Below are 24,070 nucleotides of genomic sequence, written 5' to 3'. Positions count from 1 at the left end.
AAGTGTTTTAAAATCTAATAAAAATTTATACATTAATTCTTTGACATGTCCCAGCTCATGTGATAGTGTCACATGAGGGGACGTTTTTAAAAGTTTTAAAAACCTTTATTTAAGTGTTTAACACTAAAACAAATCTCTCTCTGTGCCTCAGGGAGATTTCTGTGCTCTTCTGCGTGCATGCGTGAAAGAGCACAGGGAACCACTCAGGGAATCCACCCCCTGCCTGCACAGGGAGCGCTCAGTGCTTCCAGGCACGCGTCACAATGGGTGGGTCTTAATTGGCCCACGTAAAATAGCGGCGCGGACCCGATTGAGTTCGCACCCGCACCCCACCGGCCCCCTCTCCACGACGGGGGGAAATTTTTGGTCCAAGTGTCTGCTGTCCTTATCCTTCTAGATGGTAGCGGTCATGGGCTTAGAAAGTGCTATCGAAGGTGCTGCCCAGAAGGAAAAAAAACAGTGAAAACTGGGAAATAAGAGTACTGGTCCAAACTGTTTTTTCTTTCTGGGTGGTGAGTTCCTGCAGTGCATCTTCTAGATGGTACGCACTGCTGCCGCTGTGCGTTGGCAGTGGAGGGACTGAATGTTTGCTGATGTGGTGCCAATCAAGTGGGCTGCTTTGTCCTGGATGGAGCTTCTTGAGTGTTGTGGGAGCTTCATAGATTCCCTGAACAGATCTTGTGCCACATAAGTCCAATCGGCCATTATATTTGAGTATGACAGTAGGTTTTTGTCTGAGTAATGGGGTTTATGTCTGCAAGATTAACTTTATTTTCACACTTATTTGGTCTGCCCAAGCATAATTATCCTGCAACAAAGCATTCATTGTAATGCAAAACCTGAGGATTGCCAGTGAATTGTGTTATGGACCTTGTTGTCATAGAAGCATTTTCAGGCTGAAGACAATCACTGTAGTTTTATCTATACATTTAGCTTGGAGTAAATTAAAGTTGTGCACCGGGGTAATTCATCAATCTAACTGCAATGCTATTTAAAACATTATAAAGGGATGTTCAATGTGACAGATACTGCACAATGAATTTGTTGCTTGGTTATTTTATTCATTAGTTTCTTGTATCATTATTGCTGATTAGTACATAAATCACTCATTTATTCTTTAAGTATACCATAAGAAAACACAAAATGAGAAAAGACCATTTTGCCAGCATGCCTATTATTTTCACAGACTGTATAAAGTCCATTTTACCATGAATTTACCACCACCAATTCATAACTTGAAGGAAGATTCTACAAAGTATCTCAAGTCCTTATAGGAAAATCAAGCAAAACTTTGGGCTGCCTGCTTAATCGTAGCACACATTAGATATCCCAGAATATTCCTTTCTTGGCGATAAAACTCCCACAGAGACATCGGTTTATCAGCAACTATTCTATCATGACTGCAGTCAAATGTTGACAAAATGTCCATGCAGATATGGTTTTATCATAATATTCTTTTTTTTTATATTTTAGTGAGACAGTAGGGCAGATAATGAGGTCCTGGTGCAAAGACACATGCTGCTAAGGAGCTGCATGAACATGAAGATTATCTTGTTAGAATATTTTACTGGTTCTGCCACAATGTGACAAACCGCGGCATTCAGAGCAGGATGCTGGGCATCAGCAGCTATTTAAGGGTTACTCCTTGCCTTTTTCATGGTTTGGTCACAATGCTTCCTTCAAACCATTAGCTGCTGGAGACTGAAATAGTGTGAGGAGAAAATACTGTTCGAAGGAAAAGGTTACTTAGGAGGAGCAGGGCTATTCTTTTTATTACAGACAAGAGCATTTTCCTGCATTGCTTTTGTGTTTCGGTCACATTAGGAAAGGATCCTAAATTTACATTAAATTCAGAGTCATAATGAGCCTAGCCACAGGCAGTTCAGAGCACATTATAGCAGGCTAAGTGAGCAGAACCATGAGCAGGCTTCTTGTGTCCTTGCCTAAAATGAAGGGAGATGGGCCATGATGCATAACAATACTACAGGGGCCATGCACCAACATGTTTACCCCTGCATTTTGAGCTCTACAGTTATTGTCTGCATAGCTACATGGAGAAATAACAAGCATAGCCTGACATGATCAAAAAAAGTCCTTTCAAAAAGGAAATATCATAAAAATATACAGGAAATAATTTACTACTAAAGAGCAAACATGAATGGATAATGCTAAGAAACAAAACATTCATGCATAATGGCCTGGATCTAATTTATCGCTCTTTTGGTAATTTCTACTCATTTCCAGTCCCAAATATTAGCAGATATAGTAGGAATTATCATTAGCTTTATTTGCATAAAACTAAAATGTAGTTTATACTGCACAATATCAGGATTAAAATAATTACTTTGTTGTCACAATAGTATCCAATTTTAAAATTATAAATCTCCATTTCTCACCCAGTAAAAACAAAGACATTATCATCATGCAGAGCTCCAAGACACAATGAAGAGATTTTTATGATGAAATAAGTCTATTTTTCATTATTGTTTAACCTGACTTTACAAAGCCAGAATCATTTGCTTGCAATTTCTGTGCAAAAGACAAACCTTTATTTGCACAGGCCATCCATTTCAGATTTTCAGAAAATACAGCCTCACGTCCGATCAAATAGGCAAATATGCGCACCTGAAAAAAATAAGAAAAAAAATCTCATTGGACTTTTGTATCTTTTAAATTTATTTAAATGTTATGTTATGAATGCAAGGTTTTATAAGATGATTATGTTTTGGAAATGTCCTTTTAATTCAAGGTAAAATGGGGTAGTAAAGAGAGTCATGTGACCTATTCCAGCCTGACAACATGCCTGGGTGGCTTGGGTACTATGGGGACAGAGGGGCCCAGGGATTGACTTACTGGGAGCAATGTGTAAAATATCCACACCTGAAAATAAATGCAAGAACGGTTGTGCTGACTGTGGATAGACTTTCAGTCTCCAAGTTTTGGGCAGAAAACAGAAAGAGAGATGGAGGTTTCTCAGAGAGACAAAGGGCTGCAACTGGTGTGGTTTGGAGAGAGAATAAAGCTATGAGTTCTCTGCGAGCTACCAAGCAGAAATGCATGAGGAAACATGATCCCCCATCAAAGAGATACATCCCATGGCAATCTAAGGAATCTAGAAGATTTATCCTGGTGTGGGGGGACGGGTGGTGAAGAATTGCCAGAATGGGCCTGATTGCTGGCTTTCGTTTCAGGACTTCTACGAAAACTGATAGAAACACCTTTTGATAGTCACTCAATGTTACGAATTAATGAAATGTGGAACAATGGATCTGTTGGAAGCTGGGAGTGATGTTGGATTGGTTCTTGTGAGAACTGTTATTCTGTGGAGACCATAAATTATAACTGTGGCATGGAGTTTTAGGTTGTGTTAAAAAGTTACAGAGGGATATGTTTTCTGTAATTTAGAGTGCTAGTTGCCTACTAAGTAGTGTTTAGTTGTTGTTGCTTTTAGTTTGCTTGTTACCGTACAAGTCTTAAAGCTGCAAACCTTGCCGCATAGTTCCTTTGGATTGCTCACTGGAAATTCAAATCTCTTGTTTAACGTTATTAGTCCCTATGGGGATCATAACAAAATGTATTTTATCATATATAGTATGTTTGCAGTGTGAGTGTAATATCAAAGAAATGTTAAAGCATTCACTGGGACTTCAGCTTCATGCATCCATTGATAGTTTGACATAACAGCATACCTAGTAGCTTACAAACTATAATCACAGCTCGATAAATAATTAAAGAGGAATATATATTTAATTTCATATGTATTAAATTTGATCTGTAGATCAAAAACATATACAAATCTATGCCCTAACATGCTGCACTAACCAGTTCATATACATTGCTCAGTAAGGCTTTCTACCATTACAAGGTTGAAAGTGAGGTGGCACCACAGTTTCTCTATTAAGGAGCTGAGCCCTACTCAAAATCTATGCAATAATAAGTGGAGCAGGTCATAACCTTATAAATCTTATTCACAATTGCAAAGGCATTTACTGTTGTCAGTAATTTTTACTGCAGCTGAGAGCTGTGGAGTGTAATTTATTTTTATATTGGATTGACATTTGTTTTCTTATCACCAATAAAGTTTACATATCCGATAGAGTGAAAGTGCCACACACCAAAAGATTCATAATAAAGAGAGAATCATATGGCTCAGCACAAATACATAGCAGCAAATATACATATGCCTATAGAAAGTTTGATAGCATTAACATTCCAACTTCATGGGCTGAATTTTGCTGTCAGCGAGCAGGGGGTGGAGACCGCTCGCCGACGCGCAAAATGATGGGGGGGCCACCGACATCACCCCACCCCATTTAAATTTTCAGGAAGGCGGGGCACAGCAAAATCAGTTGTGCGCCTGCCGACCTGTCAATGGCCAATTGAGGCCATTGACAGGATAATTAAAACAATTAAAGGAGCTGCCCGTCCAACCTTAAGGTTGGTGGGCAGGCCAGGAGCCCCAGCGGTCTTCTGAAAAAACATGAAACCTCATCCACTGGCAGGATAAGGTTTTATGTAGGGTTTAAAAAACTTTAATAAAGTTTGAGTGAAATTTATTAACACGTCCCATCTCGTGTGACATTGTCACATGAGGGGGACATGTTAAGGATTTTTTTATTTTTCTATTTTTAATATTTGTACAAGTGTAAGCGATCTCCCTGAGGCAGCGCTTAGCCTCAGGGAGATGTGTGCTCGTTCGTACAATGCGCGAAGAGCACACTCTTGCATTTGGGGAATCCCCCCCACCTGCACAGGAAGCACATAGCCTTAATTGGCCCGCCCACTTAAAATGGCAGTGGGGCCCGCTTCTCTGGCGGGGATTGGCTCCCTGCCCGCCAGAGATTGGGTCGGGCCCACCTGCCCGGCAGGCAGAAAATTCTGCCCCCTTTTCCTGGTGGGCATATTGGAAGTTTTAGTGCATATTGTGCAAGGCTTCTTTGCCCTTGGTTTAAACTTAAAACATACATTCCCAATTGCAAGGCTCCCCATTCAGACACGTCTGATGTGGCTTGTTGCAGGCAACACCACTCCACAGATCGTAAGACCAAAGATAAAATAGTAAATATAGCTAAGTTCCTTGCTACCTGCATTGTTTTACAAAGACTCATGTGACAGTTTGAGGCCTCCTGAAGTTTGTTGCAACTGGAATTATTTGTGAAACACCATAGAAATCACTTTTGTATGATTCAGATATATTGTGAAACATAAAGATGCAAACATATGAGGCCAGCATCCAATCAGCACTCCCTTACATTGTGAAAGCTGGACTATGGAATCTTCAAAGTATAAACTGATGCATTTGGTAGAATCAGAGCTCAATTCTTATGCTGTTGATGGCACACAGCGCTTCATAGTTGTCCAGTCCTGAGTTGCTAGATCAGCTTGAAATCTATTGCAGTTAGCCCAGCGATAGTGCCACACAAAATGTTGGAGTGTATCCTCAATGTGAAGTTGGAATTTCATCTCCACAAGAATTGTGCGATGGCCACTCCTCTCATACCGTCATTGACAAGCACATCTGCGACAGGAGGTGGGTGAGGATGAGTTGGAGGAGTACTGATTCATCAGCTGAGGGGGGATAGTACGTGGTAATCAGCAGATGGTTTCCTTGCCCATGGTGCCATGAAACTTCATGGGGTCTGGAGTCAATGTTGAGGACTCCCAGGACAATTCCCTCCCAACTGTATACCAATGTTCCGCCATCTCTGCTGGGTCTATCATGCCAGTGGGACAGGACATACCCAGGGCTGGTGATGGTGGTGTCTGGGCCATTATCTGTAAGGTATGGTTCCGTGAGTATGATTACGTCATTACTTGACCAGCCTGTGAGACAGCTCTCAAATTTTGGCACAAGTAAAGAGGAATTTGCAGGGTCGACCGGGCTGAGTTTGCCATTGCTGTTCCCTGTGCCTAGGTCAATGCCAGGTGGTCCATCCAGTTTCAATCCTTATTGACTTGTTTTTCATGGTTTTATACAACTGAATGGCTTGTTGGGCCATTTCAGAGGACAGTTATGAATCAACCACATTGCTGTGGATGGGACTCACATGTGGACCAGACCAGGTAAGGATGGCAGATTTCCTTCCCTAAAGGGGCATTAGTGAATCAGATGGGTTTTTATGACAATTGACATTCATTAGACTTTTAATTCCAGATATTTATTGAATTCAAATTCCACCATCTGCTGTGGTGGGATTTGAACCTCACACATCTGCACGTGTGAATTCCAAAAGTTACGGTCAATTTCACAGAGTAACACCAGTGAAAGTTGACAGCTTTGCCATTATTATACCCACCACAATCCAGGCCATTTTGCATAGTTGACCATGGAGCAAGCAGGGAAAGATAAATTTGCTAACCTACCCAAACTCTAGTACCACTTATTTCTTAAGTCTGGTTCCCCTACTCAGTCCTGTACTTGTAAATATCATACTCAGCTAGCATTTTGGAGGTAAGCATTTTTTGTAAGTTGTTTCTGAACTAGTTGGAACAGGAATCTTCCAACATTGCTAGTGGCAGAGGACAAGACAGCAACTTACAAAAAATGATGTCCCTCCCACCAATGTTTGCAAATACCAAAACAGCTATACACATTCTGAAGGATACAGTTATTGAGCTGCGAGAAGTAGCTTTGGGTTTATCACAGTGCACAGGTGAGAAGGAGCAATGGTGGCAGAGGAAGTAAAAGGGGTCAAATGCTGGATAGCCACTGGATAGTCAACAATGACTCCTCTACTTTAGGAAATATAGCAAAGTAGTGACATAGAGTCACTGTCAATGTCCTGTTGCCATTCAATGGGAAAATAAATGAAAGTACTGGCCGTGCTGATAAAAGCATCAGTCACTTATTCCATACATACATGGACAGCACATTGAATAGTATTTTAGATGATTCCTAATCTAAGCTGGATGCAGGTAAAAACAGAAATGTTGCTGGTGACCTAACCTGATACCAATCGTACCATCCCCAGTTTGGAAGTTTGCAACAGTTGTCCTTGTATCTGATGGCACAGCTGCCAATGCAACTACCTTGATGCTGACCCAGAGCCTGTGAAGCCAGTTACTCTCAATCACTGCTAGGTAAATGTGTAAGCACCAACAGATATGATTAGTAACATAACGGGGGTGGGGAGTTCGTGTCAGGTACCTGCTGATTTCCTTGGTAGGCCATCTTGAATCATAACACTTAAACCATGAAATAATACTATCAAGGTATTTTCAAATAATTCTGAATTGTCCTGCCAAGTGGCCTATACCAAACATTAGAATCTATCTTGTAAAGGGGTGAACACTTGTATTGTAATGACCCCTTTTCATGCTTTCCCTCCTACCACCTTCCTATTCTACTCAACTCTGGTAAATGTTTCATTTACAGGAGGTTTCCCAATTATTTTGCAAACTGTGTTTTTAATTCCATAGCAATATTCTGATTATGCAATAATACCAAACAACTGCACAAAAACAACAGTTCCACAGGTTGACCCCTCCCTTCCTATTCATGCTGATCCTTCTGTTCCTCCACTGATTGCTGTATGGCTGATGGCAAAGGCTATGTCTTCATAATGGTGAGGCTGTTCAATGTGTAGCAGGTAACTATAAATCCTGACACCTGACACCCACTTGACTGAGTATGCAGTGCACTGCCAGAGCAATCAGGCAGCGGAAGCATTGTTTCAGCATACTAATGGTCTGCTTTATCATATTTTGTGTGGCAGTATGCCTTTCATTAATGCATGCTGCCCACATGCATGAGTGTTGCATAATGCAATCATGAGCTACATGGTCAGCAGATAGCCCTTGTCGCCCATAGTAGTTCAAATGTAGAATGCGCAGCAGTCTGCTGCAGAATGAAGGCATTATGACTGCTGTCAGAACCAGGCATTGACCTGCATGATTCACTGTGCATGGTCACACACCAGCTGGACATTACGTAATGGAATCCCTCTTGGTTGTGGTGCATCTCAGATTTGACATGTGTGTGCAGTCAATGGTGTCCTGCACCATAGAGAAGACTGCAATCTTTGCGAGGCTGCATGCTAGTTCTGTCTGTTCCTCACTGGTGGGAAAGAATGAAATGTAGTTCACTGTCTTTGAATAGAGGGGCTCAATGCTCTCCTTATCCGACAATAGATGGCAAGCTGAGATGTTGCAATTCTTTTCAGTTCCAGCCCAACCCATCAAAATTCATGGCCATATTCACCTTCACACCACTTGCAATGTTGTCCTCACTCTGCTCTGAAGTTGCAGTTGTGGCTGCAGCATGTGGTCAGTTTCAGTAAGGACATCCCTAGTGAAGTGGAGACATCTGACACATTGTTCCTCGCTGAAGTACAGGTAGATGAATTGCTCTCTGAGTGTCCTTTTATACAGTTAGGAGCTGTATCTATCAACTGCAGGCAGTCTCCCAGCTGTGGGAGTGGCACTTATTTTGGCAGGGCTTCCTTCCCAAAAAAGAGATGTAGGGCTCCCACTGGGTCACCAGTGGTGATGAGACCCCCATCACCTCCATTAAATCCAGCCCACTTTACTGGGCCATTAGAGACCTAAGACTCCAATGTATAGTCTCTGGGAACAGAGATTAATAACCTGTTGAGCCTCTACTGCTCACTGTTTCATCCTATATTCACCTCTAACTCCTCTGGTGCCTTTGAGGATAACTAACTCATATTAAGATATGAAAAAGAAAGGCTAGGGCTTACCTTGGCTGCTCTGGTGAAGTGGTTAATGTTCTTTCAATGCTATAAATAAATTCTGGAGTTCAAGAGGTGAATATTACGACCCTCCTGGGTATTTTAAGGCGGGAAGCACGTGAAAAAAAGCAGGTTACCAGCCAACTACCTTCCTACCCACTCCCAACCTGCCCTCATCTTATGGGTGGCCAGTAAGGCATCAGGCAGCATCCCCCCTCCTCACTTAGGCCTATTAAGGTGCTTAAGTGGACAATTTATTGCCACTTGAGCCTCATTCTGCCGCTGCTGCAATTTTTTGGCCTGCAGGGTGAATGCAAACAGCTTGGCAGCTTTCACTGCACAGGCTGGTGATGGGCAGGAAGGGGGGGCATACTTCCTTTTGGGGTCCCCTGTGCTTATTGGGAGCATCCCATTAAGATGGTAGCCCCACTTTATGCCTGCCCCAGCCTCTCTAACATGGCTGCCCACCCCATTCCTTCCCTCTGGGGTCTCTCAGGCTTATCTGAAGTCCAGTATCCATCTTCACTTCTTCTTTGGAATTGGTTGTACTCCCAGCAGCAGCCACTACTCTCTTCCGGCACTGCTGGGACTACAGAACTACCAGCCAATCAAATTGGCTGGCAGCTCTCTATGGTGGGACTTCCTGTCCCTGAGGGGCAGTAGTCCCATTCTGCACTAATTAAGGCCATCCCCAACATAATATCTCTGCAGTACAGCTGGATTCCATGTTGGCAAAGTGCCAACCAACTCTTAGGTTGGGGGTGTGGGTAATCTGTTCCCCTTGTAAAACTCACCCTTCAGGAGGTGACATCCACCACCAAAGCCACAATGTTCATACTTTGCCCATACCCTTTCCCTCCTGTTCAGTATTTCCATTAGATGGACAAGCAGGTCCAACTTCATAAGATTTGCTACTCATTTCTTCTTTCTGGCTTCCACCCTTGTCGCCTGGATTGATGTTTCCTTCAGTCATCCCATTGTATCTCTAAACAAAATGAATTTCTATGCCCTCCTGCGGCGGTTTCAACATTACTCCCAAATGTTTTCCACTTTTCCTCCTGACCCTGACCCCTTAGAAGCCCAGTGCCATCACTTCATATCCTTTACTCCCACTGGATTCTACCACCACTCCACCCTCCAGATATTTTCCTCCTTACACAATTTTATATCTACTTCTGGTCAATTTATGGCTTAGCTGTTACATTTCATTAACTGCCTCCATCCCAGAATATAAGATAAATTGCAGGTTATATTTACACAGCTTGTACACCCTAACTATTTAAAGTGGTTGATGCAGCAATATACGGTGGATTCACCACCAATGTTTCCCTCAGCTATGTGGTCAGTTCCTGCACAAGCCAAGCACTAGTCAGTCCCTATAAATTACAGCGCTTGCGCAGTCATGTAAAAAAAAGGTCCCATGGCACTTAAATTAATAAACCATACACAACAGAAAAAATAAGAGACATTGGTCACCACCTGGAGAGAGGCAAACATGCTACACTGCTTAATTTCTGATCGTGCAACAGTGTTTTAAGCCCCTTTTATTTAAACATAAATGATGTAGACATTCTTCTACAGTCTTCAGTGAGTTAAAGTTTAATTTTTGTCTACCAATATAATCATCAAACCAAGAAGGATTTGGCTGCTTCCTAAACACTGTAGTTCTAATTAACTGAGAATGATTATCTATGTTACACCTGCAAATGAGCAAAGAAAAATCTCTGGAGGTCTAATATTAACCTTCATCATCAGCTCGGTAAAAGAGAAAAAATATAAATGCTTTAATTAACCTGTTCCAAATTGCCAATAAATAGAATTTACATACTTTAGGGTATTAACATATTATGGTACCCCTGGGACAAGACCAATTGTTGTGCCCTGTTCAGATCATTCATGTGGAAAAGAATTCAAAAGAGTTGCGCTCTGTTTCTCATCATATTTTCCCCTAAATTAATAAGTGCTTGAAATATTCCAGCCACATTGGCTTTGAATTGGCAGAAAGAACATGCATTGCATCCAGAAATGGATTTGCAGCTGTTGTGTTGAAAATGGTTTCAGGGGACGCAGCTGTTCAGGTTTTCTATTTAGATTTCTTTGAATACATAAGCACATAAATGTCCCCTGAAAATGACAATAGGATAATTGCTTCCTTCTTTATCTGGGGACTACATTTCTTCTACAATCTGAAATGATTTTCTACTGAATTGGTAAAAGCTGCATTTTAGTCCCATCAAGTATTAAAAAAATCTATTTCAGAATATTTACTGTTTACTTATTACAATTTTCAATATTTTTTCTGCATAATAAATGGCTGTGGTTTTGTCTGTTAAAAATGATAGGGTAATTTTTTTATGATTTTGTGCTACTGAGGTTGACCTGACAGGAGCTTATGTTGGGAATTTGGGTTCAGAGGTTGATGCTCCTGATTCACAGCCTCCACGGTTTCCAACCATTATAAAGTACATAGCTGCTGTCATTTAAAAAGGTTCGGAAATACTGAATTATAAAATCTACGCACAAATTATTTATTGATGCAACAAAACACATTTTCATATTTTGAAAACCTTGGTACAATAATAACTGAATCTGCAGAGCTTTGGAACAGACTTCTAAAATTGTCTTGAATAATGGTTTAAAAATATGCATTTCATAGGGTTAGTGATGATAGACATAAATACATATGTATTACAAGAGAGATTAATTAAACATAGTTTAAAAGATTTGTTTTGCTCCAAGATAAGTAAACTGCATTTTGTATGTAACTTCATGCGACAAATTATGTTAATTATTTTGAATACTCAGTTAAAACATACGTTTTCTCCTATCATTCAGCCCATGAGTATCCTTTTCCATGGTATGTTTCCTGGTTAACTATACTGCACTGACCCTGCCAGTACCACTTTTCAGGCAACTATGGAATGGCTAAAAAGAAAACACTCTAGCATGACTCTCTCCTGTTGATGCACTATAGCTGCATGAGCAGAGGCAAAGACTGGAACATGTAGGAAACTTTATACATCTTTCCACTTTGCAGCTCATCATTTTGGCGCACTAATATGTTGTGCTGTTGGACTTCCTTAAAAGATGTTTTGTATCGTAACAAAATGTCTAAATTATCAGAACTAAGGAAAAATAGAAAAGAGGAGAAATGTAAGCTAGTTTAAGGGGGGGGGTGGACAGGTGGAGCTGGATAGAGGGCCAGTGATAGGTGGAGATAACCAAAAGATGTCATAGACAAAAGGACAAAGAGGTGTTGACGGTGGTGATACTAGCTAAGAAATGCGCTAATGGGGACATTAAGGGTGGAAAGCAGGACGAGCAAGGGACAGATCGGAGAGACTGAACGCTGACTGGTGACCGCTTTGCGGAACACCTTCGGTCTGTCCGCAAGCATGACCCAGACCTCCCTGTCACTTGCCATTTCAACACAACACCCTGCTCTCAGACCCACATGTCCGTCCTTGGCCTGCTGCAATGTTCCAGTGAAGCTCAACGCAAACTGGAGGAACAGCACCTCATCTTCCAATTTGGTACTTTACAGCCTTCCAGACTGAATATTGAGTTCAACAACTTTAGATCATGAACTCTCTCCTCCTTCCCCACTCCTTTTCCGATCCCCCTTTTTCCAATAATTTATATATAGTTTTCTTTTCCCACCTATTTCCATTATTTTTAAATGTATTTCCATTCATTGTTTTATCTCTACCTTTTAGCTTATTTTGATTCCCCTCACCCCACACCCACTGTCTCTTGCTCGTCCTGCTTTCCACCCTTAATGTCCCCATTAGCACATTTCTTAGCTAATATCACCACCGTCAACACCTCTTTGTCCTTTTGTCTATGACATCTGTTGGCAATCTCCACCTATCACTGGCCCTTTATCCAGCTCTACCTGTCCCACCCCCCCTTAAACCAGTTTATATTTCTCCTCTTTTCTATTTTGCCTTAGTTCTGATGAAGAGTTATTTGGACTCGAAATGTTAACTGTATTCCTCTCTGCAGATGCTGTCAGACCTGCTGAGTTTTTCGAGGTACTTATTTTCTTCTAGATTTTCAACATCCGCAATATTTTGCTTTTATCTTAGTGTCTAAATTATTTGCTGTTCTGACACTCAAATGCTTTGGGGAGACACCAAAATGGCCTTGTCCACAATATATTCGTGTTATAGAAACTGCAGTACATGAAAAGCACAGCCTCTATAATTTTCTTTCTTAAATATGATCCCTTTGTTCCACCAGCAATCTCACCTCCCACTGGTACCAAGCACCACCCCAACCCACCAACCATCAAATTACGTCTCTCTACTGCCACCTACTTTCCCCTAAGTGTGGCTCAAGCCTCCCAAAAAGGAATATCCTCGCATGATGAATTGTAATGCAATATAGGACCCTAATACACATTTCTGGAAATACGATGTAACCTGCTGGGCAATATGTATTATATTATCCTGTATTATATCAGGATCTGAGAAAACAAGTTTTTTTTGCAAAACTCAAAATCAATAAATTATTTGGAATACAGTAAAGTCCCACCTTTTGCGACTTCCTTGTTCGTGTATTCGCTTACCCAAGCTAAAGCCTTTGTACACCAGATCATCCATTGCCTGAGCAATTATTCACTTATCTGCATTTTCTTTCCCCTCTCTCATTAAAGACACTTTATCCTAACTGAAATTTATTCCATTCACCATGACAGAGCACACACTTCAGCACAATTTAACGGAGAGATAATGTCAAAGTCTCTGGAAGCAGATTCCTTCCATTAGTCTTGGTTGTGGACATTTAATTTGCTGTTTTTAAGCACCTTTCTGACAGGGGTGAGAAAAAGTGCCTGAACTGGTTGCAGCCGAAGTGCATCCCAAAAGGAGAGATTAACCTGGAAATGTCCAAATCTCTCAGATCAGAGCTGCAATAACAGCTCTGTTCAATTTTGAAATGTTCACCGATTTAATTTGTCTCTTTATGTAAAAGGCTTGCCTGCCGGTTTTGAGGTGATTCATGTTTTTCTTAAATGATGATTGTCTCTTTTTAAAAATTTCAACACGTGTCTTGGATGTTAAGAGAGCACTTGAGTCTGTAGTTGGATTCTTTTGTTACAACATTCAGCTCAGAGGCTCCTCCAGTTTGTCGCATATCACAATTTGCTGTACAGTAACTGCAGAAACCAATCCTACCCTCGCTTTGCTGGAACCTATCTAACTGACTCCCATTGCAAAGAATGTTTGTCATTTGCAATTTCGCCATTGGCGGGGTTTTGCGGGAATTAAAGCCCGTGAATGGCAGGACATTACTGTATCTCAATACACAATAAACACTGTAATTCATTCCTAAATAGTTTGAAGAATAATGTTTTCTTTATTAATATTTTTTTCTTCTTGATTCACAACTTCTATTTATTTTCTTTTTGCCATTTGGCTAAAAAAGCTTGGATCAAATGTCTTCAATCCTTTGGTTAATAAGTGGATTGCATAGTAACCCGATTTTACTGAAGTGGACCTAACATCCAGAGTTGATGAACAGAAATCTAAAAAGTCCTGAACAACGGTCCAGAGTGGCAACTTATCACACACATCAGCTACTATGTTATAGTACTAATCCTTGCTATTTTCAGCTTAAAGATATGCATCTATCACAGCAAGAACACATTTCTGCTTCTCTAACATTTGAACAAAGTACAAAATCACCAGGAATATGTCCAGGACCAGAAGAAGCAACCTTTTGAAACCAGGATGTTTAGGTTACAACTCCCCCAAGGTACTTTGTAAAACTTAGTGCAACTATGCGAACATTTCATCTTACAATTTTATCATATAGAAAATGCCTTTAGCAATGTAGCCCCGTGGCTACATTGTTCATTAGTTTACATGGAGCTAGGACCTTCACTAAAGTGAGTGTTACTGTAGACCATTCTGATTCTTGAAAGTGAAAAAGGCTTCAGCAGGAGCAGAATAAAATTTCTGCATCAAATATACCATTTATGAATTAAATGATTATTTATGCCCAGCAATAATGCAATTGTACAATTTTGTTGCATTTTGCAATTTAGAAAATAGAAAAATAAATTCTATCTATTTGAAGAGTACTTTTAAAATTCAACAAACTGATTATCAAAAACAGATATCACATACCTAGAATCCTACTAATTACTTAGAGAATGCAGGTGATATGAGTTTTTTAAAAAAAGAAAAACACAAATAAAATGAATCATTTTATTAATATTTAGAACAAGTATCAGTTATGTGTGTAGGATGAAGATTAAATCAACTAACATGAACATTAAAAAATCATAATAGACAAAGGCAGGTAATGGATCTTGCTTAAATTGGACAAAAAAAAATGAAAAAGAATTGAAGCCAGTAGGCACTTTCAAAAATAAAAATAACTGACAGCATAACTAATAAAAGCAATTTCAATGATAAAGGTTCATAAACAGCTTCATTTGTTACTGTCAGTCATGTCTCTAAGAGCTATGATTCACTCCTGCTAGCACGGTGACCTTTGTCACGCTTGAACAAACTGCTCTCCTGCAGCGCACTGGCTGAGCTAACTGAAGAATGGCACTCTTACTGAATAGCCAGATGGGGCAGCTTTGCTTCATTATTTGTCTCTCTGAACTGGAAATTGCAACAGAAGGATTCATTGCTATTGGGAACAACTCTGCAAAGCTCATCTGATTTATTAGGGCATAAACTGCTGTAGAGACTATTATGAGACCTAAGCACTCTGTAAGGTCTATGAACTGCATGAGGAAATAAGCATTAGTAACAAAGGATATCAGTCTTCTATCTTAACAGGTCGATAATGCCACCTGAAACACCCATATTCAATGAATCTGATGGTATAGATGATGTATATAAATAAAATTTAACATTTGACTCAAATATAAACAAATATGGTTTATGAGTGTGCGGATGAGGAATGCACAATGATAAATAAGTATAATAACAATTAGAATCATTTAATTTTCAGTCTTCAGTGCAATCCCAAAATTTACCCTGTAAAAATGTATTTAATCTCTGAGCCCTAATCCACTGACAGATTTTGACACAACTAGCTCTAGCTGTTTATTAATAATAAATATTGGATCAGTTTTCTGTTCTGGATTCATTCCTGCTTTAAGTGGCCTTCACTCTTTGCTTTATTGTTTTTATTTTCGCCCCCGCATTTAACTTAAAGCTTCAGCTGAGAAGGCAGGTGCTCAATCGGTTATACACCTTTTCATGGCTGATGTCAATACTGCTCCCTGATTGGCCAGCAAATTATGTACTTCAGAATGGTACTGACCTTGGTAGCTTTGTCTCTTGTTTCCCTTTTGTCTAATATGGACATTCTGCTGTCATGCAGTATCTCATCCAGCAGGCTGACCAAGCACTGATTAAACCTGATCAATGAGGGAAGACAAGTTCAAATACTATTTGAAAGTGGGATTCAAACTCACTCTACTACCAGATCTCACAGACTGCCCAAGGGAATTGAACTGAAACTGAAACTCATTTCATTTAGAAATACCAGTCAAACCATAGGCAAAGCTTTTACATCTCCTGGACTATATCTAAATCCAGATCTCAGGCACATTTCTGCTCAGGATATAGGTTTAAGCATGCGCTTCAAAATTTGGGAAACAAATATAGATCCTGCATTTCTGGTAAATAATATTCTACATCATAACATTATTTATTTCTCCAAAATTCAAATTAAGAATTCTATTCTAGCCTAAACTTTATTTTTGGTGTAAGAATTTTCCCATTGTTTATACCTTTTGATTTAAGTTTTGAAGAGGCCATAAACCACACTGTTTCTTGGGGCTTAGACAGTGTCTGGCCTCCTCTTTGAAGGGGTGCAACAATGGGTGAATTTTCTGAACTTAATCCCTGCTGAAACAGGAACTGGGAACATACTGAACTCTTCAATGGGTTTTGCAGAGGCTCTTTACTGAACCACATCTTTAACATCCCGCCTCTGGGTTCCCTGGCCAATCAGCGAAGGCGGGTGAGATGATGCGCTGGATTTGTCAAAGGGAGAAATTCTAATTAAAGGGAGCTCAGCGTTCCAGTGGCTCAGCTGGATAAGGAATTTTGAGGCTGCTGCAATCACAGAAATGGAGAGGAGACTTGGGAAGGCTGCTTCCTCGATCTCCCACACTTACCTGGAGATCCCGCTGCAGCCTCTGGGGGCTGCAGTGAGGTGATCTGTCCCAAGGACCAGAGGAAGAAGCCAGCTTCTCAAACAAAGCAGGCGTGCATTGAAAAATCCAAGGAAGTCCCTCCAACCTGGAGACAGAGCACTAAGGATCCAGGACCTCAGGAGGGTGGGAGAGGTGTGTGCCACGGCACTTTCAGGTGCCAAGTCCAATCCTCTGACTTTCCCAGCATCTCTTGCACAGCATTTCTCAGCTTGCCACACCTTGCAGCTGCAATCATTTGTTTCTCTGCAGGCAGCTCACATTCCCAACACTCACAGTCATTCTCAGGCTATAGCCATTTTGAACCCATGTCCTTTGGTACTACCTATACAAACCATTGCTAACACTCATATTGCTCTGCTTTCTCTCCATGAAGGAGAGGAGGGCACACAACACTGAGGAGAGTTAGAGACCAGGGTAAAGTGGGCAAAGGAGTGCCCTCCAGTTATAGCTACGTTGACAGCCACTGGCAAAGCATACCCACCCCACCCATGGAGACAAAAGTCTTGACCATGTAGGCTGAAGATATGAGCAATGACCTGCTGGGAAAGCCAGGGCCTCCTGAAGCACAAGTGTTCACACATGTTGAGAGAGCTGATCCTCTGCCTTGTATAGAGGGATTTGCCTCCTTGAAGCTGGATCTCTGTTACCATCATCTCTGACCTGGGAGCAACTATTGGCTGAGGAGAAGGCAGCTGTTGCTGCTGCTGCTGTTGGTGTTGCTGCTCCTCTTATACTTCAGAGATGCAAGGTGAAGCTACATAAGCTGCTCCCATGCTGTGGTGAAGGTTGCAGGCAACAGGGAAGTGCTGCCAAATTCCCCACTGGCGACGGCTGTCAACCCAGGCTACTGCCACCCATGCCAAGGTTTCTGAAGCCATGCCTTTGAGGAGCAGACTGCTGAAGGTTATCCTGCCACTGAGATCATGCAGTCCAAAGTCTGGCCTTCCGGGCCAGAGCTGCTTGAGTTATCCTGCGAGACCACCTGCAGGTTTACCCAGTGATAGTCAGTAGCCTTCCACCAGCTATGCTGCAGCCATTGGGGTAGAACAGCATAGAAGTAGGAGGGCAGGCAAAGGTTCATGGCAGACAGGGACTAAAAGAATGCACAAGGGTAATTAGTTGGCTTTTGTCAATCTTTTGAATATCGGAATGTTTGGTTTATAAATTTGGTTTGGAATATTTGTTATGTGTTGGCTTTTACTTCAACATTATGACCTGTAGAACACTTTGATGGCTAGCAACAGAGGCAAGGTGAGATGTGCAACTTTTGGGAATCAAGGTTGTGTTCACCTGTACCCCAGTTGGACAAATCAATCATGGACAGAAAGTAGGTGTGTTGGCTGCTCGCTCCCTAACTCTGCCTTCTCCTCAGCTGGTCGCCGTATAGCTGGTGACAAAGGCTGTGCCCACACAATGGTGAGGTTGCACAGCATGCAGTAGACCATGCTGAATCTTGTCACAAGCTCTGCAGAGGACTGCAGGCATTCTCCAGAACTGAACAGGCAGAAGTGTTGTTTCAGCACACCAACTGCCTCCTCAATCACATTTCGTGAGATAAGCATGCTGCCCATCTGCTCATGAACAGTGCAATGAAGTTATGGACAATGTGGCCAGTTACTTGTTGCCCATTAGCCACCATCTAGTTGTGAAAATATGAAGAGAGTGAATAGCAAACTGGTGAGTTGAGCTGCTATGTTATTGGAAAAAGATTTGCACCCACAAATAGTCAGAAGAGGTATTTTTCACAAGTGCTCCCAGGCCAGCTGATTTACATAACCATTTGAGTAATGATTGGCATAATCCTATGCAAAATGGATGTAAGTTGACAGGAATGCTTGGCAAATTGAGTGGAGACTTTAAAAAGACATTCATTCCGCACAGTTGCTTGACACACTCGCATGACTTTCAGCTAACTCCACTGTACATCTCATTAATCTTTTCTCTCATACTGTTCGAGAATATCAACAACAGGCCCATCTGCAACAGATCATGGCACCCAGACACAGAAAAACAGCACCAACTTTTTTGCTGACTCCACTTCCAAGCTCCCCTTGATGAAACTGAATTAAGAAATCACTTCTGGATGTCCATGCCATTAAGCCTGCCAGAATTTTCATTCATGCTATTCAGAGGAAGATGCCACAAGCATCCAGCCGGGGCCAACTTTCTCACTCCCAGAACTGATGGCCAGTGTCACAAGACAACCTCATCAAAGTAGGCAAGGTGTTTTCCATTTTTTTTCAAGATCACACATTGGTGCTTCGGAAACTGGGATTGGGGTCTGTCAGGGGATGCAGAGTCAGGAATGGGGCAGGTTGGGGATTGGGGCAGAGAGATTTGGGTTCAGGACTGGGAGTAGGAAAGATTGTAGCTCAGTACTGGAATAGCACTGATGGGGGTTGGGGAAAGGAATAGCCGTATCAACAACGGCAACATTCATTGATTTCTTTTAGGTGGGTTTGGGAGAAGCACAGGGAAAACCAACCTTGCTGGGGACTGCAAAAAGACATTAGGTTCTTTATTTGTGAAGGGAGTGTTTCAGGCTTGTGTAAAGGACAATCTACTTTTTGTTCTCACCAAATATGGCAGCGACCACATTTCCAGTCAGAAATGTGTGCATACTTCCTGCCCACCCTTTTAGTGCCTTAGTAATCTGAGTGGAACCTGAATAACAGGTCAATTTCTATGCCTAAAATTCTAGGATTATTATACTTCTTATTGGCAAGGAGTAAATTTGAACATATCTCATTTTCTACAAGTATCTGCAGCAAGATTTAACGAATTCGCTTAATACCTTCTAATCATTTTCTGACTTAAAGCCATCCTTTTTACTTATAAAAAAAAGCACAATGATGTGTTTCGCTACCTAATCGCATACCAGTACATAGAATGCATCACATGGTATGATCTAAAATAACAAATTTATAATTTTGTGCTCCATCATTTGTGATTGTCTTTATTCTTTGCCTATGCATCGTGGTTTGCATTTCTTCAGCATTCCTGTCTTCAGACAAAAACAAAAAATTTCAACCTAAACAGATTCAAGATTTTATACAGCCAATAATGACACCAAACATAGGATAAGTGATTAATAATGTCTAGTTAAATGTAGGTTAATTAGTAGCTCCGCTTATGAAATAATTGTTTCTCCCTCCAGGGAGAAATTTCCTCTCTCACAGATTTATCCCATCACGAAAGTCATGATGATTTTGTTTGCACTCAGTGTTACAGCTAGTTCATACACTAATTAGTATGTTAGTGTTAATGGAGCATGTTAATGCACTGTCACTGCAGTAGTGGTGCTTTTGTTTGTTAAGGACATGTCAAGGATAGGTTTGCCCTAAAGTCCTAAGATTTGAAAATTAATAGATTGGGATAATGGCCAGAAATTGCTGCAAAGCAGGTTTGGTGACGAATGACTTTAATTGAACTTTATTCTCAATTTGAGCTTGCACTACATTTATGTGACAAATTGCTACAATGTCTGTATGTTAACACTGCAGCAACATCTAGAACCCTATGAATGTCATGCCCATATGGAGGATACAGAGAGCAAATGGATGAATCTGAGTCAAATAAAATATAGAGCCAGTAAGAGATTTGGAAGAGAGCAGATTAAGAGAGAACGAAATAAGCAGAAAGAAAATGTAAGAAAAAATCAAGAAGAACAAGTATTGCACTCTATTTCTCATACAGTATAAATTGTTGTTTTGCCCTTATATTGGTATTCTTGCAAAATGCCTTGATGACTGCAAGACGAAAAGCTTCGACATGTCTCTTTGTTCAGCAATACTCAAGTTCATACTACAAAATTAAAGGGAACAAGCAAAGCAAGAGGACATTATAACCCAATTAGCTGAGTTTGGGAACTTTGTACTGGTTCTGGATAAATTAGTAAATGAATGGTAGGGTAGGTTTGTGAAAGTGCAAACATTCTTGACCCATGGAATATACAACCAGCAACATCATCAAGACCGCTAACAGTGGAACACCCAGCAGTATGTTATGACAATTTTCATAGGAAAATAGGAATTGCTAACGCTAATACAAAGAGGAGAGTGGATAGCAGGACCACCCACAACGAGACTGGCAGAAGAATGCAGCAAAAACATAAAAATTAATAAAGAAAACCTCTGAGAGTAATTCAAACCTGCTAGAGTAATACTGCATAGCTTCAATCATCACTCTACAGACTGTTGTGTGTTATAATGATATAAAGGCACCATTCACTCATAAGGGATTGTGCAAACATGTCGTGGGTTAATTTATTAATTCTGGGAACATGTGAACAGGTATATTTGGACAGAAAGCCTGAGAACATCAGAGCTGTATGCCGGCATTCTGCTCCAGGCCAAAGAAAAACTGAAGCTGGATCACATGACACATTTCCCTTAAAGTGATGGCATGCTGCAATCCCTAAAGGCATATTACAACATGGACCTCCAAGTTTGATTGTCATGTCAGAATCAAGAATCAGTTGATTAACAGGGTCCTCCATCCCATTAACTGCCAGGCCTAAATGAGTGTAGCAGGAATAATTCGTAATAACGTCAAAAATTCAGCAATTTTAGGATTCCATTAAGTTCACAGTGATAAGGGTCTATTATTGATTTTGGCATTGCCAATGGCAGCATGACTGAAATTGATCAGCAATTTGCAGAGAATTGGAACTTTTAAGCGTACTTCTTTCAATCAGCAAATTGTTACATTTTTTGCTAATTACTAATAGTGAGAAATGTTAATTTGTCATTCTAATGACACAACTTCACAACAAGTTCTGACTCAGAGACAGCTGTACAGATGTGACATTACAACTGTGAAAAGAATGGCAGGATTTGTTAAGTTACCTGGACTGAACAAAGAAGAATACTGTGGCTTCAGTTCATTTTGTAAATGAGCAGTTTAAACGTTCCATGCTGAATTTCCATCTCTGTTTGAGGCTCCTCCCACATCATGAGCCTCAACTATAAAAACTAGACATATAAGAAGCTCTGGACTTGACCTGCTAAAGCAAACTTCTTAAAGGAAGATGATAGTTCTTGCAGTCTTCAACTTTGTCTTTGCGTAATTTGCTTCGCGCATTAGTTAGTTTGGCTGGATAGTCCCGACTTTTTGCTCTTTCCTTCCTGATCAATCTTCCTTTCAGTTTCCTCAGTTACTGCTGGTTATTTAAACTGCACAGGAACATAGGAGCAGGACTAGGCCATTAGGCCCATAGAGCCTGCTCCACCAGTTAATTAGATCATGGCTGATCATCTACCTCAATGCCACTGTCCTGCACTATCCCCATATCCCTATTTATATCCTATTTATATCTATCCTGACGTGTCCTGTAAGAATGTTTTCAGTTTCAATGAGATTCCCTCTCATTGTTCAAAACTCTAGAGAATATAGATCCAGTTTCCTCAATCTCTCCATAGAAGACAATCCCGCCGTCCCAGGGGTTAGTCTGGTGAAACTCTGCTGCACTTTCTCTATGGCAAGTATATCCTTAATTATATAAGGAGGCCAAAACAATGTTCCAGGTGCGGTCTCACCAAGGCTCTGTACAATTGCAGGCGAGACATCAAATCCCCTTATGATGAAGGCCATGCAAGAAGGTAAGAATGCATATTCTTTTTTCTCACCATGCTGCACTATTGAGATGAGCAAGGGGATTTCATGAAAGGCCAAGAAATGCAGGTGTGAAGAAACTTGTAAGTATTTTGGCCATATTCTTCAATCCCTGAGGCCATTATTTTTAGACCATGTTGAATGCGTATTCTGGAGGTGACTTTGTTGCCTCTGCTGCAGTGTAAGATGCCGCAGAAATGTGCCATGTGCTGCACAATGACCTGCATTACAAGTAATGACCAGATCAGGGACATCTTGCTGTAGAAGTCAAATTGTTAAAACAGCATAATGTTAATGCATTTTCCAAGCTACTCAGGGAGATATCAACTATATGAATCAATTTGCTATCAAACAAGTGTTAAATGCTATATTGTCAAGGGGCAACACCTTCAGCACTTTTCCTGTAGGAAGGAGGCATCAGCTGGACATGAAGACATTCCCTGGAGTCCAAAGCATTGGGGAGGCAGATTGTCACTGGACTAGTTCTCCAGAGACCCAGCGTAATGCCCTGGGAACCCAGGTTTGAATCCCACCTTGGCAGATGGTGAAATTTGAATTCAATAAAAAATCTGAAATTGAAAGTCTTATAATGACCACAAACCCATTGTTGATTGTTGTAAAAACCCAAGTGGGGAGTATTCCATCTCACTCCTGACTTGTGCCTTGTAAATAGTGAACAGGCTTCAGGGAGTGAGGAGGTGGGTTACTCGTTGCACAATTCCTAACCTCCGACCTGGTCTTGTAGCCACAGTGTTTATATGGCTAATCTAGTGCAGTTTCCGGTCAATGGTAATCCCCACGATGTTGATAATGGGGGTTTCAGTAATGATAATGCCATTGAACATCAAGGGGCGATGGTTGGATTCTCTCTTGTTGGAGATGGTCATTGCCTGAGACCTGTGTGGTGCAAATATTACTTGCCATTTGTCAGCCCAAGCCTGAATTATGTCCAAGTCTTGTTGCAATTGGATATGGACTGCTTCAGTATCTGAGGAGTCACGAATGGTGCTGAACATCGTGCAATCATCAGTGAACATCCCCACTTCTGACCTTATGATGGAAGGGAGGTCATTAAAGCAGCTGGAGAAGATTGGGCTATAGACACTACCCTGAGGAACTCTTGCGGAGTTGGTTCATATAGTTGATACCAGGAGCTGAGATGATTAATCTCCAACAACCACAACCATCTCTCTTTGTGCTAGGTATGGCTCCAGCCAGTGGAGAGTTTTCTACTGATTCCCATTGACTCAAATTTTGCTAGGGCTCCTTGATGCTGCACTTTGTCAAATGCTGCCTTGATGCCAAGGGCAGTCACTCTCACCTCACATCGGGAGTTCAGCTCTTTTGTCCACATTTGAACCAAGGCTGTAATGAGGTCAGGAACTAAGTGGCCCTGGCGGAACCCAAACTGAGCGTCAGTGAGCAGGTTATTGCTAAGCAAGTGCTGCTTGACAGCACTGTTGATGATGCCTTCCATTACTTTATTTTTGATGGAGAGTAGACTGATGGAGCAGTAATTGGCCGGTTTGGATTTGTCCTGCTTTTTGTGGACAGCACATACCTGGGCAATTTTCCACAT

The 24,070-nt window shown here is 41.1% G+C and overlaps 1 protein-coding gene across 1 annotated transcript in view; it reads right to left on the bottom strand.

Moving 5' to 3' along the window:
• Window positions 1–24,070, bottom strand: part of cacna2d3a (calcium channel, voltage-dependent, alpha 2/delta subunit 3a) — a 1,018,794-nt gene that overhangs the window by 412,334 nt on the left and 582,390 nt on the right. Inside the window, exon 12 of the mRNA XM_041191614.1 lies at window positions 2,547–2,625. Coding sequence (XP_041047548.1) covers window positions 2,547–2,625 — 79 coding nt within the window. The remainder of the gene's footprint in view (window positions 1–2,546; window positions 2,626–24,070) is intronic.

This window comes from Carcharodon carcharias, chromosome 7 (assembly GCF_017639515.1).
Source record: "Carcharodon carcharias isolate sCarCar2 chromosome 7, sCarCar2.pri, whole genome shotgun sequence".
NCBI lineage: Eukaryota > Metazoa > Chordata > Chondrichthyes > Lamniformes > Lamnidae > Carcharodon > Carcharodon carcharias.
The sequence above is the reverse complement of the archived record's forward strand: the minus strand, read 5'-3'. Positions and strand labels throughout refer to the sequence as shown.